This window comes from Hibiscus syriacus, unplaced genomic scaffold (genome assembly GCF_006381635.1).
Source record: "Hibiscus syriacus cultivar Baekdansim isolate YM2019G1 unplaced genomic scaffold, ASM638163v2 tig00012484_pilon, whole genome shotgun sequence".
In the NCBI taxonomy this organism is placed as follows: domain Eukaryota; kingdom Viridiplantae; phylum Streptophyta; class Magnoliopsida; order Malvales; family Malvaceae; genus Hibiscus; species Hibiscus syriacus.
In genome coordinates, this window is record NW_024062282.1 from 1 (window position 1) to 19,496 (window position 19,496).

The window sequence follows — 19,496 nt, forward strand, 5'->3', positions numbered from 1 at the left end:
AGAAAACAGTTTTGATCCTCGGCAAAATGACAATCTATTTAAGTGATTATATTTCTGCTTTCAATACCATTTGCCTTTCCATTCGAGTGAGTGATTTAAAAAATTGTTTTGACCACTATCTTTCAAGTCATCAAAATAATATTTTTTACCACCCACGTTCCATGGTCAAATGGTGATTTTTTACCGGATTACGTCAAACTCTCTAGTGCATATCATGTGCCTTGAAAAGGCTGGGCTAAACTAACCAAAGAGGTCAACAAATGGCAAATAAGATAATGCATGTTTGTACAAAAACTTTTTGTCAAGTGGTAAGAAAACAATAAAACTGATTACAGATTATAAGAGAAGGAACTCATCTGCAAGTGTTACATACAACAGCGATGAACACGGATAAGTCATTCGTCTTCCAGATGTAAGAAAAACCACTTCATGTGAAAAGGTCTTTATCAGCTTCTGTTTGAAAAGACTTGGCCTACAATTCATAGCAAATATTATCATTGTTTCCTTAATGACTGCAGTTTCATATTAAAGATGCAACAGGTTCAACAAATCCCTGAGTTCTTAAAAAGGGCTCTGCAATTGAGATGAATCGGTCCAAGGGAAAGACCAAGTTCATTTAGATATTTAGTTAGAGATGGTTAAATCCGTTTCATAAAGAAAAAAGCCTTAACCATAGGATCCCAATCAAAGATGAAACTGACTCTATTCAAGAAGGTATGGTTTTTGTAAAAAATATTTATCAAAATCAGTTTTTAATGAAATAAATAAACTTTTAAAAAATGAAAAGAAAGACAATTGAACAAGTGGCATTTGGCAGAAGATCGTTAGGTAGAAGACGAGATTCAGAATAGCATCAGAGGCAGTAGTATTGATGTTTGGTGAATGATAAATGAACCAGTGTGCTCCCGTGTATTTACAATAATACCCTTTTTATTTTTGGGGTTAAAAAGAATATACCACGTTACCATTTTAGCATATTCCAATTTCTCAGCTAATTAATTAATTAGTTAAATAATTTTCAGATGACATCGTCAATTTTTATTTTCTTTTTAGATTTCGTGTTTAAAATGTTTAAGTTGCATAATAATTTTATTTTATCCGCCCTATTTTTAAAAAATAAATAATAAACATTTAAAGTATTGGGTAACTTTTTAAATAATAAACATTTAAAGTATTGGGTAACTTGTATAAAAAAAAGTATTGGGACTTTTTCATACAAATTGGCATTTATGTTTTTATATGATAATTTTAGGCATAATACCAAAATTAGCCCCCCAACGTTGATCAAAAGTCATTTTGGCCCTATTTTATTTTTAGAGCATTTTGGCCCTAACGTTTCGTTTAGGGTAAAAATGATCATAACATTTGATAATTTGTTTTTATGTGCATTTTTATATTTTTAAATTCTTATATATTTTAGATTTTTATGTGTATTTTCTATTGATAATTTGTGTTTCCCCTAAAAAATTTTAAGTTCATCTCTTCTAAAATTTTATAAGTTAGCTCTGTAGCATAAAATTATGTGTTCGTCTCTGCTTATGACACCCACTTCATAAGTACCTTAAAAATCGAGAAATAAAGTAAAAAACCATTTATTTAAAAAATTAATAAGTTCGAAAAATAATCCTTAAAACAAAATGTTATTTGATAAATTAAAATTTTTGAAATTTGAAAAATCAAACATTGAATAATTTTAATTTTAGTTTTAAAATATATATGGTATTTTGCTTAACATTAAGTATTATATACATTTAAATTATCTGATAAGTATACAATTTTAAAAATATATATTTAAAATAAATAAAAAAAATACTAAATACATTATCTATTAAGTAATAGTAGGTATTTAAATACTTATAATATTTTTAACATTTTTTCATAAGAAAACTTAATTAAAATATTTTCATTTTAAATTATCAAGTACATTTTAAAAACTAGAAAAAAAAAACTAGATCATTAAAAACATTAAACTTTAATTGATTGAATCATTCAACGGTTTATCCAACTAGAAATAAGTCTATAGTCTTAAAGATTAAACTAATACTAAAAAATAATTTAATTTTTTAAAATAAAACACATAATTTCCCTAATTTATCATGTATTAAACTACAAGTTGTGTACCTCAACTATCATTTTTTTCCATTTTGATCACTCAATTTTTTTTATTTTAAAATTGTATCTAACTTTATATTTTTGTTTCATTTTAGTCAAACAATGTTAAAAAAATTAATGATGATTCTAAAGTGTCATAAAGTAATATTATGTCATCATTAAAAAAATAAAAATATCATATCAACAATTATGTTATTTTTTAACAACGAGTGACTAAAATAAAATTAAAATTTAACATTAAATATAATTTTAAAAAATAATTAAATAATTACAACAAATCAAAAGTGTTAGTTAATGTACTAAACGTCTACTCTACCTTGTAATATAATTTGATATTTACTATGCTATCTTCAGTAATTAGGCAAAGAAAAGCGGTGGCAGTAACGTAATAATAGAAACAAGTAAGGGGAAATATTTGAGTTGAATTAACACAGGGCAAAAGAAACAAAAAGTAAAGACGTTGGTTTGGTTGTATCGCCCACAACTGCAGTCTCAGTTCTCAAATATATTATATATATAAATGGGTAAAGTACACATGGTTCATAATGTTGTTTTATTAAATTCTCTAATTATTAAAATTTATAAAATAGTCCTCCAATAATAGAGTCTTACTTTATTTAGTCCTCGATTATTAAAAGTTACAAGTAGTCACCCGATTATTCATATGTTTCAAACTCGTCATTTTCTTTTAAAAAAATGACAACAATAGCTTGATATTAATTTGATGACTGAGATATGCTAAAATATGATCCTGAAATCTCAAACAAGTATCATATCTCAGTCATTAGGTTAATATCCAGCTCATACAACCGTCAATTTTATTAAAAAAAGGACGAGTTTAAAAAATATGAATCGTCCGGTAAACTTTTAATAGTTGAATGACTTAACAAAGTAACATTATATAATAAAAATATCATTTTATAATTTTTAATAGTCTAAAGACTCAATAAAAAAATACTCTATAATCAGGAACCATTTTTATACTTTACCCTATATAAATCCATTTCTCACTTCCAACTACACACTCCGCCGCACCAACCAACATCAATTACTGTTCTACCATTTTAAATTCAGATTAACAAACAAGAGAAAAAAACAAAAGCAGAGAGATGGACTCTGATTACGGCATTCCCAGAGAACTTTCCGATCTCCAGAAACTCCGATCTCTATATCAGCCGCAGCTCCCTCCTTGCCTTGAGGTCTCTCCCTTATTTCTCTTTACTTTCTGCATCTGCATCTCGTGTTTTGTTATTCGCAATCTTGGATTTTTCTCTTTTTTGCTTTTTTTGATTCTGTTTTTTTTTTGGCTTTTGTTAGATCTATCATGTTCTAGCTCAAAATATCTATGATTCATGTATCTCATCTGTTTTTTTTTCTTTCTTTCTAATTTTTTGCTTCTGCATGTGCACTTATTAGATTTGACCGGTCATTTGGCCACTGTGGACTGCACGAGATAGTTAAGTTATTCGCTGTATAAGTTTTTGTTACTAACGATTCATTTCGTGCTTCAGGGAACTACTGTCAGGGTTGAGTTTGGAGATACCACTACATCTCTAGACCCAGCTGATGCTCATACCATTGCCCGTGCTTTTCCACACACTTTTGGCAAGCCCTTGGCTCACTTCTTTAGGCCGACTGCCAAAGTACCTGATGCTCAGATTATAACTGAGCATGCAGCTATTAGGTGCTTGTTATATCACACTTCTTGATGTCCCCCCTTTTTAGGGTCGTTTTTTAAGAAAATAGTTGCTTCTACTTGTTGCACCCTTCATCCTTTGACCCTTCTGTGGAATTGTTGGCTTTAATTCATGGTTGTATGCTGCTGCATGAATGTGTTTATGCACACAAATGTCTTTTTATTTGTTTAATTACCAGAAATTCTCGCATAACAGGGTAGGACTTGTCTTTTGTGGGAGACAATCCCCTGGTGGGCATAATGTCATATGGGGACTCCATAAAGCTCTCAAAATCCACAACCCGAATAGCACTTTGCTGGGATTTTTGGGTAAGCTAATTCAGATGATGCTATACAGTCAATTCCACTATACACACACGATACAATTATTCAAGTGCACAAGCGCAAAACACATACATGATTATAAACACACCATATACACCTACATGTATAAAAATAGATATACGTATGTTGAGCATGTTGTGATTTGCCTGGTTTAATTTTATTTTACTTGTATTCCACTGCAATACTATTGAATGTTTTTACTTGCTATTCTCTACATGACGGGTGATTCTCTTACTGCTCCCGCTAACAGGTGGTACTCAAGGTTTATTTGCGCAAAAAACTCTAGAGATCACTGACGACACTCTTTCAACCTACAAAAATCAAGGTAGTTTCTTTCACGAGGCAATCTTATGTAAAGAAACAGCTTTGATTTCTTATGGTTCTATAATCTAACACGCTTCTATATGTTTTTGCTTGAGAAGGTGGTTATGATCTGTTGGGACGAACTCAAGATCAAATTAGAACAACTGAACAAGTTCAGGCTGCACTAGCTGCCTGCAATGATTTGAAGTTAGATGGCCTTGTAATTATTGGAGGTGAATTAATTGTTAAGGTTTACGAAACAATATGATAACTAGAAGTTACTAAGAGTTTTGTTTGGCTTGTAGGTGTGACATCAAACGCTGATGCCGCTCAACTTGCTGAAACATTTGTTGAAGCCAAATGTCCAACAAAGGTAACTTCCATGACAGGATCTCTATACTGTAACAACTTTTTGGTGCTTCTATCTCTAATTCAGTTGGACGTTTCTCATGTTTTCAGGTGGTTGGTGTTCCTGTTACACTGAATGGAGACCTCAAGAATCAGTTTGTTGAAGCTAATGTTGGTTTTGATACAATATGCAAGGTATCGATCTTAAACATTTTGGACTTTACATTGTAGTTGTAGTTAAAAAGAAATTCAGGAAAACAAATATCGAGCAGCTTCAGTGTTATTAACTTTCTGGTGGAATTGGTCTCATGCTCAAACAAAAACAATTTAAAAGTGAACTTGCAGAAAGTAAAACATAATATATCAAAGGGATGACCTAATTCTTAAAGATTATACTTGCAAACTTTTAAGTTTGAAATGCAATTCTCTTTACGTTGCATTGCATGCAGGTCAATTCCCAACTTATCAGTAATGTCTGCACTGATGCTCTCTCTGCAGAGAAGGTAATGTTTTTTACATCACAAGATACCATCTCCTTGTTGAGTGGTCACATCAATCTCTGGTTGCATGATGTTTATTGAAGTCATGAAGGAAGCCAGTAAGAGCAGTAGACGAGTGTAGTTATTGCTTTCTGTTTTCTTACCCAAGCTGCTTTTCTTTTTTAGTATTATTATTTTATCCGTCTTATGGGAAGGAAGGCATCACATGTTGCCCTGGAATGCACCCTCCAATCTCATCCAAATATGGTCAGTTTTTGCTTACTAATTATATTTGTTTTAGTTACATATGCTACAGAAAATGTCTATTTTTCACATAACATTTGATATATTTTAACAGGTAATTCTGGGTGAAGAGGTGGCTGCATCAAAGCTTACCCTTTTTGACATATCAACACAAATTTGTGATGCAGTTCAAGCTAGGGCTGAGCAAGGTTCGAGTTGCTTTATTTAATAACAGAAAGAGCTTAGTTGTCAAAAAAATTATTTTTTCCTGACCTTGTGTGTTCGAACCAGATAAGAACCATGGTGTCATCCTTCTGCCTGAAGGGCTTATTGAGAGCATTCCTGAAGTGTATGCACTGTTGAAGGTAACTAATGTTAAATAGTAACTAGTCTCTAATGCGCTTCACATCCCTCTTGCTCTCAAGGAAAGAGGTTTTTTGATACTTCGATGTGACATTAACCTGTGTGTTGATGAGATTTACTGCAGGAAATTCACAGTTTGCTCAGGCAAAATGTATCTGCTGATAAAATTTATTCCCAACTGTCACCTTGGGCATCTGCTTTGTTTGAATTTTTGCCACCTTTCATAAGGAAACAGGTTCTGTTTCTAATTTCTATACTTATTAATAATTAAAGATATGTGCACATGATGGACCAATTCGTGAGTTTAATGAGTGTCATGTTCAATGTCACAGCTTCTCCTCCATCCTGAATCAGATGATTCTGCACAGTTGTCACAGGTAACTAGCTTGAGATATAATTACTTTCTTATTAGGAACATACTCCATCAAATCTTTTCTAATACCTGTTCTGCCTTCTCTTCCAGATTGAGACAGAGAAACTATTGGCACACCTTGTAGAGAATGAAATAAATAAGCGTTTGGTAGGGAAATATTCCCCTTTTGTTATCTACCTCTTTGATACTTTCTTGTTGACACTGACAAAACTTTTAAAATCATTAAATGAGTTATTTATGCCTTTCTGTCAACCTAACTTTTTCCCCGGAAAACACTTTCCATATAACAAGTTCTTCTGCCTTTCTCTCGACATTTACTGGAATGTTGTAGTAGTATCCCCTCGAATCATGTCTACTTAACTGGTAACCTTAGTGGGTTTCAGACTATGATTCTTTACTCACTTGTTTCTCTGTTGTGGTGGGCAGAAAGCAGGTACTTACAAGGGTAAAAAATTTAATGCCATCTGCCACTTCTTTGGTTATCAGGCTCGTGGATCCTTACCATCCAAGTTTGACTGTGACTACGCCTACGTAAGCTATCAATAAAGCTTGGTTATGTTTCCTTCGCCTTGTTTTAATATTCTCCCTTTATTAATAATGATGCATTTTCGCAGGTTCTTGGACATGTCTGTTATCATATACTTGCAGCTGGTTTAAATGGTTACATGGCTACTATAACTAACCTAAAGAATCCAGTGAACAAGTGGCGTTGTGGTGCTGCACCTATTACAGTTGAGTTTTTTATTTTTTCTAGTATAATGCATGATATGGTTTGACAAGTTCTAACCATCATTTCATTTCGCTTGCTGGGAGCACCCTTCCTCTGATCTACACTTTATTCCCTTGATAAGGTCCGATTTTGATTGTATTTTATTTGCTAAATCATAGGCAATGATGACCGTGAAGCGCTGGTCCCAAAATCCCAATTCTTTGGCAATCGGAAAACCTGCTATTCATCCAGCCACCGTGGATTTGAAAGGCAAAGCATACGAGTAGGTGTTGGTTTAAGTGAAGCATCGTTGTTTCTAGATTTATAAGAACTCATTCTAATGTGTAAGCCTGTAATTGCAGGCTGCTGAGACAAAATGCAACAAGGTTTTTGCTGGATGATATCTACAGAAATCCAGGACCCCTTCAGTTTGATGGTCCAGGTGCTGATGCTAAAGCGGTAACACTATGTGTTGAAGACCAGGATTACATGGGCCGCATCAAGAAACTACAGGAATATCTTGATAAGGTGCGAAGCTTTCCGTTGCTTTTTCGTAATTTTTGGTTCTGGTTTCGAATTTCTTCCATGCAACTGCAATTGCTATGGTAGGATCTTTCTAATACATCACCATATGCCAATGACATATTTTTCAGGTCCGTACCATTGTGAAGCCAGGGTGTTCACAGGAAGTTCTGAAAGCAGCTTTAAGTGTAATGGCATCTGTGACTGAGGTTCTCTCTGTGATGTCTTCATCTTCAACTGGCGCACAAACCCTGTGATACAACCACCTGCGAACGAACCGGTTATTGTGCTTGTGCTCCCTTTTTTCTTAATTATCCTCAACTTTAGGGCTGAACCTTTTTCTCTTATTTCTTTTTGTGAGAAACTGATTTTGAGTTGCCCCTGATTTCTTGTTTTCGGGATGGAAGACATTTTATTGTTTTCTGAGAAGAGATAATATATTAATAATCACAAGTGTCGGCTAATGGACCTTCAAATATAGAATAAATTTCTAGAATAATTGACGATTATATAAGATATATTACAGGATAAATAGTGAGATAAAATTCACAAAATCCCTTGTAAAATATTAAGTTACGAATTATCTTCCAATATTTATCTTCATTGAAGTCCCATTTGATACTATGTATGTTGAACACTAGCATATTGTTACGTGTATACCATACTTCTTATCATTATACTAATTACCTCACATTTATATTTTTTATGCAAATAGGAAAAATGCATAATTATAACGAAGGAAATAGTAACATAAACTAAATACATAATTAGAACATTTTCTATAGGCATCGACAAGAAACTAATAACGAAAAAGTTAAAAATTTATCCAAAAACTCGAATAAAATATAGATACAAATATATCTGATTGCATCAACAAATAAATTATAATAGAGGATTAAATTACTAAAATATCACCAATAATGGTAAATCAAAATCAAGTTTTGTGATATAACTATCTTTGAACATAAACTACGTATCTAAATATAATCCGAGAGTCTAAAGCATGGCAAATCAAAATAATAACAAATAAACGTTTGATTATCGAGGTGATTTCAAATTCAATCTTGAGAAAATTAAACGAAGAGAACAACAAAAGACCAATAAAAAAGATCGAAACCGTACCATAAAATAGAGAAAAACGTGTCATAAAATAAACTAAAAATAAAGATGTAATATAAAAAATAAAAGAAAAATAATAAATACTACATTCGTTTATCAATACCAAAATTGATGTTGCCACCCGTTAATAAAAATGAAAAAAAATGTAAACGGCTTGGGCAATGGTTACCCTACACTAATATTAAATTTTCGAAGATGATCAACATAATCGAGTATATAGTTTATCCTAAGAAAGAAGCTTTGAAAAACATTACTTAAGGGGCATTCCCTAGAATATTCCGTATTTATATCCATGAATGGCGTAGCAAGATTCTAAGGAAAAGTTATTAAATGGACTTTGATTTACTATCTTATTTGTGAGCTCCGTCAAGAAAAATATAAAATTCATCTATTTTATTTTTGTTTTTAAAGTAAATTTTTACATTTTCCTTACATATAAATAAAGAGTGTATATTATTTAAAAATTATTTTGAGATTGATGAATTTTATAGACTAAAATATAAATGACATAATGAACCGAATCTATATAATAATTTTTTTATTTCAAGGATCTATTGAAAATATTTTAAAGTATTAAAGTAAGGCGAAAAGTCCAAAGACTTTTAACTGATTCGCATCTTGTCAAGAATCAATTCATTACATGAATATCTCAGGAGGAACCTAGTCAAAGTGTACCCCTAAGCTGGTTGGCTTGGATCACATCACATCAACGCTTCCTCGTCATTTCTGTTTCTTCCTCCACAAACTACCAAGCAAATCACATCCTATATATATATTTGTGTGTATATAGATAGGACCATGCCGGCTTGCGTGGTTCATCATCTTTAGCATTAGCAAACAAACAGGGATGGCGTTGAAAGTACTGTTCGCCCTCGATGCAGCAAAGATCCAGTGGTACCACTTCAAAGCGATCATAATCGCCGGCATGGGTCTCTTCACCGACGCCTATGACCTCTTTTGCATTCCTCCCATCGTCAAGCTTGTAGGACGAATATACTACGATCATACCTTAGACAAGTGCTCGATGCCCCTGTTGAAACAACATGAAACTACCCCAACCGCCGTCGAGTCCACCCTGGTCTCCATAGCTCTTCTTGGCACCGCCATCGGACAACTGGTGCTCGGGAGGCTCGGCGATCGGAGAGGAAGGCGCAGCGTGTACGGACTGTCATTGGGCATGATGGTTCTTGGCTCCATAGCTAGCGGCTTCTCTATATGCAAGACCAGGAACTGCGTGTTGGTGAGTCTGGGGTTCTTCAGGTTCTTGCTGGGAGTAGGGATAGGAGGAGACTACCCGTTGTCGGCAACCATCATGGCGGAGTTCGCTAATAAAAAGACACGCGGCGCCTTTATAGCGGCGGTGTTCTCCATGCAGGGGTTTGGGATATTGGCCAGCTCCATAGTGACAATGGCGCTTTGCAAGATATTTGAGGTATCGTCGAATGTGGAGAAGGGTGAAACCCCGGAGGAAGCTGATATCGTGTGGCGGCTCATTCTGATTATGGGTGCAATTCCCGCTGCCATGACGTATTATTGGCGTATGATGATGCCCGAGACTGCCAGGTAATTTACTGTAAATTTTTTAATCGAGGGTAAAGTACATATAACCTTTAAAAAATTAACGGTTGTCGTTAGATGTTAATCTACTAAGATATAATAAAATTATATTTTAATGATGTCTACTGGCACCATTATTGCTTCCAAACACTAGATCAAAGACATAATGTTTCAAGTATTGGTTCGATGACATAATATAAACAAAGACTCAATCCATAAAATACAGTTCTAACGATTATGAGATCAAATTTTATTATATCTCAGTGAGTATGTTAACATCCAACTCAGACAGTCGTCAATTTTTTAATGAAAAATGACGAATTTGGAACATATAGATAGTAAGATGACTAGTTTGTAAATTTTAATAGTCGGGGAACTTAACAAAATAACATCTTATAGTTAGGAGATCATTTTACAACTTTCAATATTAAGATACTTAACAAAATAGTATCTTATAGTCAATGTACCATTTGTATACTTTACCCTCTAATTAATTTAGAATGATGTCACCACTACTTGGAGGATGGGAATCACTTGCTCCCAAATTTTACGTAAGCGGTTTGATCAATTGCTAGATACACGGCTCTGGTTGAACACAATGTGCTACAAGCAGCCAAGGACATGGAGAAAGTATTAGACGTTCCAATGAGTCAAATTGCTGAAGACTCCCCTTATTCGCCATCTGATCAGCCTGCAACTCATCCATCCTATCCTCTTCTTTCGAAACGCTTCCTCCGTCGTCATGGCGTTGATCTCTTCTCTTGTTCCGCGTCATGGTTTCTCGTCGACGTCGTCTTTTACAGTAGCAACCTCCTTCAATCTCAGATATATCATCGCTTCGTAAAGGACAACAATGATGTGAATGGCTATCAGCTGGCTTTTAAAGTTGCTCGTTTCCAAGCAATTCTTGCAATCTGCTCTACCATTCCTGGTTATTGGGTTACAGTCTATTTAATCGATCGAATTGGAAGAGTCAGAATTCAAATGTTAGGCTTCTTGTTCATGGCAATGGTTTACTTCGCCATTGGTATACCCTACAAAGACTACTGGAGTGATAACATAGGGAAGGGATTTATGGTCCTTTACGGCCTCAGTTTCTTCTTTGCCAATTTTGGACCCAACACCACCACTTTTATAGTCCCGGCTGAATCATTTCCGGCGAGATTTCGATCGACGTGTCACGGGATTGCAGGGGCCGTGGGGAAGATCGGTGCGATCATTGGGACGGTTGGTTTCGTATGGGCTTCGAGGAATGAAGAAGACATCTCTGGGAAGCCGAACCCCGTGAGAATGACAGTGGCATTAGTAATGTTGGGTGTGGTGTGTCTTGTTGGATTGGTGGTGACATTTTTCTTTACACGGGAAACCATGGGAAGGTCACTCGAGGAAAATGAAATAAATGAAGATGATTTTTTACGCCATACATAGTGGCTACTGGTGCATATATGTAGTTACCAAAACGAGTATTTTGTATGAGTTCTACGTTGGTTATTGATTTACATTTGTTGAAATAGTACATAATTGGAATCTACTGATTGGCTTTCGTTGTAAAATGAAATGTTGTTTTTAAAGGTTGTTACTTCAAGCAATTATGTTTGTAAGGTGTATTAGCGTTAATATATTAAAAAGTTATGAACAAATATTACTTTGTAATCATCTTAGACTAATTAAAAAAATGGTAAGTAGTTTGTTTCTCTATATCTAATAAAACACGTAATTAAGAAAAACTGAAACCAACAACAACTTGGTTTAATGGGATGAGACATTATATCATTTAAGTAAGGTTAGAGATTTTTATCGTGACATTTGTAAATAGAGTAAACTGAATTGAGATAGTCACTCTCATATTAGACTTGTGCATTATATAATTCAGATTAATCAATTAATAAATCATAGTGTTATAAAAACGAAAAATTAAAAAGCTCATGCTTAATTTTTGAATGTAATACGGTTTTCGTTAAAATAACAACTACACTTATATTATAGCACCCACCAAATTCAAATTCTTGGATTATCAACAGAGGAAACACCTAGTTCAGTTGACAAAATTTTCCAACCACGTAATGTTTTTTTGTTGCATAACCACACATCGATACTGTAACTTATTTCTTAACAACATTAAGGATCATTATGAATTTCCTCAATCAAAACAAAAAGAGGGATTCGATTTTCTTCTTCTTCTTCGTACTCTTTCTCTAAGCTAAAGATTATTATTGTCTTCAACAAATTATTTTTCTGTAATCTATAGATTGCCACTTTCCATCTAAATGCAATCTAGACATAAATTAGACTCATTTAATTTTGACTTCATGTCAATTTTTTCAAACATAAATCTTAATCAGTAATAACTTTATTTTTTTCATGTCGAAAGCGTCAAATGAACGTTTGCAGTTTTGGGGTTAGCCCAGCCATGCATTGGCCTGTCTTTGCGATTCAGCGTCTACTCATTGAGTGCCCAATTTGAGACTTCTTTTGACAGAACCTGACCCAGTTGACAACCTTCTCCCAACAGTTCCAATTTCCAAACACAAGAGTGTCAATCACGCGTGAATCGCAGTAGAGGTTTTTCAGACGTTCTACTTCTTTGTGTTTGCCATCGCAATTTTGGCATCACCCGCATTTTCCAATCTGATCCTTTCAAAAGTAGATCGACGCGTAAGTTTTCACCTTCTTCATTCATTTTTTTTTTCAAGCTTTCTAGGGTTTAATATCATTACTATTACTCCTTACTAGTTCATTTCTATTATTGGTTCACTGCTTCTTGTCTGTTTGAGGATTTTATCCACCTGAAACTTCATTTCTTGGGTTGATTGGAACTGCTTCTGTAATTGCATATCTTTGATCGCTGCAAGCTGTAATTTTTTTTTGTTTTGTTAACAGCGTTCCTTTTTGTGTTGCAGATATATTTGACATCTTAAGTTGTTCGGATCTCTTCAACTTTAAAGGTGCTTCAGTAAATTCTTTTTTCTTTCAAGTTGCTAATGCTTTCAACTTTATTACTATCTCTTTTTGTTTGGGTTGTTACATCTTCTGTTATATAGGTTTTCTAGGTGGAGAATGCAGGTCCCAAGACGGCGTCCGAGGTTTTGCTGGCTTTTCCTGAGCAACAAGCCAAACACATGTCATATTTGATGGCTACCCCACATGAAGGGAAAGGGAAAGCCAAAAACCCTGTTGTTGCTTTCCCTGTTGAGGTTGTCAACCCAAAAGGCATGCCTCCTGCTTTAAGATTCTATTCAGCATCATTGCCCAAGGGATTAGTTGAGGGTGATTGCTTTACTTTTGATGTCTTGGCTGTATTTACCCATGCCTTGCGACCGGTTCCTGAGCAAATCACTCAGGCTGATATTCAGCTTGTAGTATACCAGGATAGTGCATACTATCTATCTCCTTATGCTGTCAAGGCTCAGTCTCTAACTGTTAAATTGCCTGATTCTAGAATTGAATCCTATACAAAACTGGAGAATACAAAGATTAATGGTTCAGAAATCAAATATGGTCCTTATGAGAATCTCCCTGCGATCTCGTACTCACCCATAGCATTTCATTTTGAAAGCAATCAACCGTTTGCTGTTGCTCAGGAATTGGTGAGAGAGGTAGAAATTTCCCTTTGGGGTAATGTGCAGGTCACCGAGCATTACTAGCTTATCCATGGTGGTGCCTAAAGCAAGGGTGAATTTTCCAGGTTACATCATACTTTTTCCTTTTTGTGGATTATGGTGAGCACCACACCAGGTCCGAAGTTTTTTTTCTTCTAAATTATTAGCTTGACACTACAGGCTTGATTTCCAGGCCAGGCCCAATGTTCGAGGTGCGTCTGCCTTTAGGTATCTTGTTGCAAATTTGCCACCGAGGGCACATTCTGTCTATTATAGGGATGAAATTGGCAATATATCAACATCTCATCTGCGGGGTGACTCCAAAAAGGTTATACTGCTGAGTATGATTCAAAGAGTATTCGATCATTTGGTATTTTATTCTTATTGATGCACCAGTTGTCTTTGCAGACGGAACTATTGATTGAACCAAGGTACCCAATGTTTGGTGGCTGGAGAACTGCTTTTACCATTGGATATGGCTAGCCACTTCAGGATTTTTTATACGATTCAGAGGGGAAGCGCTTCCTTAATATCACTTATAGTAGCCCGATGGTTGAGTTGGTTATTGATACTCTCATTGTGAAGGTTTTTATCTCTTCCTTCCCAACCTTGCCTACATCTTGTATTTAATTACTTATTTCACTTTGTACTAAATTAGGACACAATAACATTACTTGTAGTTATACTTGTTACGAATAAGACATGTCACCAAGTACTAAAATGGGAACTTATGCTGTTGTATTCTTATGACAGTAGGACTAAGCTATGTGCTTGTGTGATATGATTGCAGTTTGGTGAATAATAGGAAATTTGTTCTCTTGGCAGCCTCTTACCTTAATCTGGTACTTTGATTACAGGTTGTTTTGCCTGAGGGTTCTAGTGACATATCTGTAGCAGCTCCTTTTCATGTGGAGCAGTGACAAGAGGTATTAGCTGGCTTAAGATTTCTGTATTTATTTGACCGCATGTGGTATGACAAAAGGTCATTTGTATTGAACTTTGAGTTTGAAGGTGGCGATCTTTTATATATAATGTGTTTATGGTTGTATGCAGATCAAGATCTCCCACTTGGATATTGATGGTAAACCAGTAGTTGTGCTTAAAAAGACTAATGTTGTGCCTGAGCACAATCAATATTTCCAGGTATTCTTTCTTTATCAATTTTTGGTCTGAATGTCATGTCAAGCACACTGCTTCTAGTATGTTAGTGTAAGGCCTCCACTCCATACGGAATGTTGGACATTAGGTTTAATAACCCTACATGTAATGATTTTCTGTTTGTTTATCTTTCAGGTCTATTATAGGTTCAGAAAACTATCGATGCTTAGGGAACCACTGATGTTGATTTCAGGATTTTTCTTCTTTGTTGTTTGCATTGTTTATATGCACTCAGACATATCAATCTCCAAATCCTCAGCTTCTTATTTGGCTAAATAGCAGTGGGAAGAGGTTAGTAGGATGTTGTTATGCCATTTACTTTGCTCACCCCATATCACCATGTACAAGTGAATTGGTTTAAGATTTTGCTCTGCAATTTCAGGTTCAGGCAGCGATTCAGCAGGTTCAGAATATAGTAAGTAGATGCTTGGCAACACATGATAAGCTGGAAGCATCACTACGTGATCTTTATAGGACCGGGGACATTCAAGCTTGTAAAGCTGCTCGAAAAGCAGCTGATGGTTTGTTAAAAGAGTTGTCCAAAGAATTGAAGCCTTTGCTGACCACCGTGCAATCTTCTCCATCAGCCGCTCAAGTATTACCCAAGGTTGACCTCTCTTTTTACCATTTGGTGTTGTTGCTCAACTTTTCTAGATCAATTTGATATAAGATTTTTTTCCTTTAACGTTTATGAATTGTCATTTGTTGCAACATCTTGTTTTGGTAAACTTTAAACCTTGATATGCGACAATGTTCTTACTGTAACTATGCATGACAGGAAGTTTCTGTTTGCTCTGGATGTCAATAACATTTATACTTTTTTGTTTGCTCTTTACGGGCTGTTTGTACAAGTGATATATATGTTTATGTGTAGGTGGAGGAGCTGGTGGCTAAGGAGAGGGAATTACTAGAAAAGGTGATGGTGAAGCACCCTACGGTGGTGGACGGCTATGAGAAGAAGTCTGGGGCCCGTGATATTGAGAATCGGGTGGCTTTGCAGCAACAGAAACTTTCAGCACTGAGGCAAGAAGTTGACGATCTTCTTGAGTTTATTGATGAAATATAACACTAAAAATTTTGGTATTTTCTATTTGATATCCCAATTATCTCGTCAATAGATGTGAATTTTCTATTTGATATCGATTAACATAGAAATATGCGACAACAAGCCTTTCATTTTCTATTTCTAAAAAAATTATGCGTTTGAGAGTTTTTAATGAATAAATAGACAAAAAAAATTCCCTGACTGAAATTTTAGAGAGATATTGAAGCAAACCCTGTCAAGTTGCTTCTATATCTAAATAATTAGCACTAAAAACCATCTTTACATCGGATGGTTTGATGTTTAGATGATCCCTATCTTATAGATATTGATAGTGTTTACGAATATTTTGTTACTACTTTGAAAATGTCTAAGAAGCAATAATACAAATTAAATAATAATTAATCTATTTAAATTTAAATAGGAGTATTATTAAAAATTGTAATATCCACACTATCCATTATCATTCAGAGAACTACCCAAGGTATTATGGCAATTGCAATATCAAATTTCGTAGTTCCATTCAAAGAAGATGACAAAAATCAAACCCCATCCCATGCATGATGCTCCAAAAACAGATAAAATATCTTAAATTCAGAAATGTAAGCAAACAACTGGTGCCATAGAAGTTAGGGCTGGCCCAACACCACCACCCAGGGCTAATCAAAACTCAAAATCAACTCTCCCCGAATCCATTCTCATCTGCTTCTTGTACAGTTGCATCTCTCCCACTCTTAAAAGTATGAGTATCCTTTCAAATTCTTTGGTTTCATCCCCAAATCTACCAATCCAACTATCTTCTTCTGGTAATTGTTTTCCTTCCCCTTTTTTCATCTTTCTTTTCGTTGTTAATTCATTTTATTTTATTTTAAATGGAGCACGATTCAGCTTCTAAGCTCTAATGCATAATAAAATTTTGTTCTTTCTTGCTTAAGTCATCAGGTTTGTTTCAGTAGATGAAAATTTTTAGCTTTGATTAGTACTATTCTAGTCATTCACATGATTCTTTTTCCTTCTTTCAAGACCCTGTTTGATTTCGATTGCCCTAAACTGTACTTTTTATTTTTTTTATTTGTTATTATTGTTCTGTGAAAAAAGGAAGATATTAAAGCAGATTTCTTTTAAAATAATATAATCTTAGTTGTTTCCGTGAACTTTAATTCATTTTTCAATATTGAAGCTGTGGGAGGGTGGTAGAATAATTACGGCTGGCCTTTGTTTTTTCTTTTGTATCAATAAATATGGAGTTCTTAATTTTATTAGCATATTTCTTTAAAAAAATTGGTATCGTGTACCATTAAACCTGGGGAAATAATTGACTGAAAATGCTTTAAGCTAAAGATGAAAGAGAGATGTCGATTGACTCTTAGAACAGTTTGGAGCTTGTAGGTTCAAGCGCTTTTGCTTTAATATAAGCTTTTGGGGGACTATGGGTACTTTAAAAGATAGAGACTGGTAGGATGTGCTATAGTAGTACCTTGGTTGAAGAATTAACTGTTAGACTCGATGTTCGTGATTGTTCGTTTTAGTTCAGCAGCTCAGATCTTTTTTAACATTAATTCTAATCTCTATTGCATGTGTACACCAAAGTTGTATTACTCTTGTTCATTCCTTTCTCTGCTTCTTGTTTTTGTCTAGGCACACATCTAAAGACAGCAGATCAAAGCTTTGGGTCTGCTATTCCCGCAAACTTGTCATTCAATTCTAATCGTTTAGGAAAACTTCATCTTTCTACCTCTAGAAATCCAGTAACAGTTCGAGCTTCCTACAGGTATCATATTTGATCAAGTTTGGAGCACAGAGAGGCTTAATGGTTCGTATGCGTAGTCCTGTAACCATAAGCTACTGTTGAAAGCATTATCAACTAAATAATTAAGTTCTATGTCAATCCAACTTTAAAAAATATATATCTTGAAGTATCTATTTAGACACATTTGGGATTGGACGTGGAGACATGACACTCCAAGGACCCTCCAAATACTTGGAATTTTTTTTGAATATACCCGTCTTACACATTGTTATAACTGACGTCCGTATCTAAGTCCGAGTAACATAAGTTTGTATGCTTGTGTGTTATTCCCGTTTCCTCTTCTGTTGTGTTTTCGAATGTAATGTTGCAAACATTAAAATTACAGAAATACTCAGTGGGAGTCCTCTGCATCTTTTGTTCTTAGTGATAGTGAAAGGCCAAGCAGTGCAAGCATCTTTGTCGGTGGTTTTATTTTGGGAGGACTTGTGGTTGGTGCACTCGGATGTGTATTTGCTCCTCAGGTGATATTAGCATTCCAAATGGATACAAATTGCACTAAATAATTAACTGTTTTTCTTCTCAAGTAAAATGCCTCTATTTATATCATTCGGCTATGCTCCACAACTATAGTTCTGGTCTTAAATTGATCCTGATTTTTCTGTTTTCGATAATTAAAAACCTACGTTCCGGCACTATGGGAACTATTGTTTGTTTGACCTTTTGTACATCTGTAGTATTAATTTTCATGACTTATTTGATGATTGATTTGGGTTTCCTTCAATAGATCAGCAAGGCACTAGCTGGAGCTGATAGAAAGGATCAAATGAAGAGACTGCCTAAATTCATATATGATGAAGAAAAAGCTTTGGAGGTAACCCCAAAACCCCTTTTTTATTTGTCTGTAATTATTGGCTTCCAAGGATTAGGGAATGGCCTGCATATCCGAGTGCTTCGGAATTAAAGCGCCAGTGATTACTTTACTTAATAAAATGTTTACCCTAAAGTTTATAGGTTTTAGTTTAAAGAAGAATGATAGTAATTGGGTTTTGTTGTGCAGAAAACACGGAAGATACTGACCGAGAAGATTGCTCAGCTGAACTCTGCTATTGATGACGTTTCCGCTCAGCTTCGATCCGAAGATGCCCCGAATGGAATTACTGTAAACAGTGATGAAATTGAACCTGCCATATGAACGAACTACATTGCTATATTATTCAGATGCTGGTTTAACACTTCAACTGGTATTATTATATCCTTGATATGAAATAATATGTGAATCTATTGTAATTGTCCTGTTTTCCGGTAAACACTGTAACACTGCCTCTTCAATATGTTATATACTACCCTTCTTCCTTCAAATTTCAAACGTCAAAATGATATTAGATATTAGAGAGTTTGGTAATGGAGTGTCGTCGAGTATTGTTAATTTGCGAGGGTGTTCCTTTTCACGCATGGAATTGGGATACTTTCAAGAACATTGTTGATAAGTGGGGTTTATTACTAGCTATCGACGAAAGTTGTCAGTCTCCATCATCTTTTGATCGGGTAAAAATTCAAGTCTCATAAAGGCTGATGCGAGAATTGATGCGAGGTGGAATTGAAGGTTGGTGACAACTTCTTCAAGGTCATGGTGCATGAGATAGAGCCTTCATTCAAACCAAACTCTTGGGCTCCTGAAGAATACGAGTCTCATTAGATCTTGTCTCTTCAATTGTGGTTTTGTTTTTATCTATATGGTTGTAGGTATTGCTTTTAATTTGTATTATGTTTTGTTGCGTTGTTTTAATCCTACTGCTAGT

General features: G+C 34.8%; 3 protein-coding genes and 1 pseudogene across 3 annotated transcripts; all 4 read left to right on the forward strand.

The window, feature by feature from the left end:
• Window positions 1-3,127: 3,127 nt before the first annotated feature.
• Window positions 3,128-7,925, forward strand: LOC120205469 (pyrophosphate--fructose 6-phosphate 1-phosphotransferase subunit alpha). Its single transcript, XM_039205334.1, has 19 exons — window positions 3,128-3,311; window positions 3,624-3,796; window positions 4,005-4,117; window positions 4,383-4,457; window positions 4,555-4,668; window positions 4,741-4,808; window positions 4,895-4,978; window positions 5,233-5,286; window positions 5,449-5,529; window positions 5,621-5,714; window positions 5,797-5,870; window positions 5,993-6,103; window positions 6,201-6,245; window positions 6,332-6,388; window positions 6,668-6,772; window positions 6,856-6,972; window positions 7,130-7,233; window positions 7,313-7,478; window positions 7,604-7,925. Exons 1-19 carry the CDS (start codon window positions 3,222-3,224, stop codon window positions 7,727-7,729), a joined length of 1,851 nt encoding a protein of 616 aa, XP_039061265.1. The 5' UTR covers window positions 3,128-3,221; the 3' UTR covers window positions 7,730-7,925.
• A 1,477-nt stretch (window positions 7,926-9,402) lies between these two features.
• Window positions 9,403-11,576, forward strand: LOC120205463 (probable inorganic phosphate transporter 1-9). The gene is made up of 2 exons (XM_039205332.1): window positions 9,403-10,154; window positions 10,724-11,576. Exons 1-2 carry the CDS (start codon window positions 9,439-9,441, stop codon window positions 11,574-11,576), a joined length of 1,569 nt encoding a protein of 522 aa, XP_039061263.1. The 5' UTR covers window positions 9,403-9,438.
• Window positions 11,577-12,698: 1,122 nt separating this feature from the next.
• On the forward strand, window positions 12,699-15,971 carry LOC120205465 (annotated as a pseudogene).
• Window positions 15,972-16,645: 674 nt separating this feature from the next.
• On the forward strand, window positions 16,646-19,056 carry LOC120205476. The gene is made up of 5 exons (XM_039205341.1): window positions 16,646-16,753; window positions 17,586-17,718; window positions 18,122-18,218; window positions 18,482-18,568; window positions 18,755-19,056. Exons 1-5 carry the CDS (start codon window positions 16,690-16,692, stop codon window positions 18,887-18,889), a joined length of 516 nt encoding a protein of 171 aa, XP_039061272.1. The 5' UTR covers window positions 16,646-16,689; the 3' UTR covers window positions 18,890-19,056.
• The last annotated feature ends 440 nt before the right edge of the window (window positions 19,057-19,496 follow it).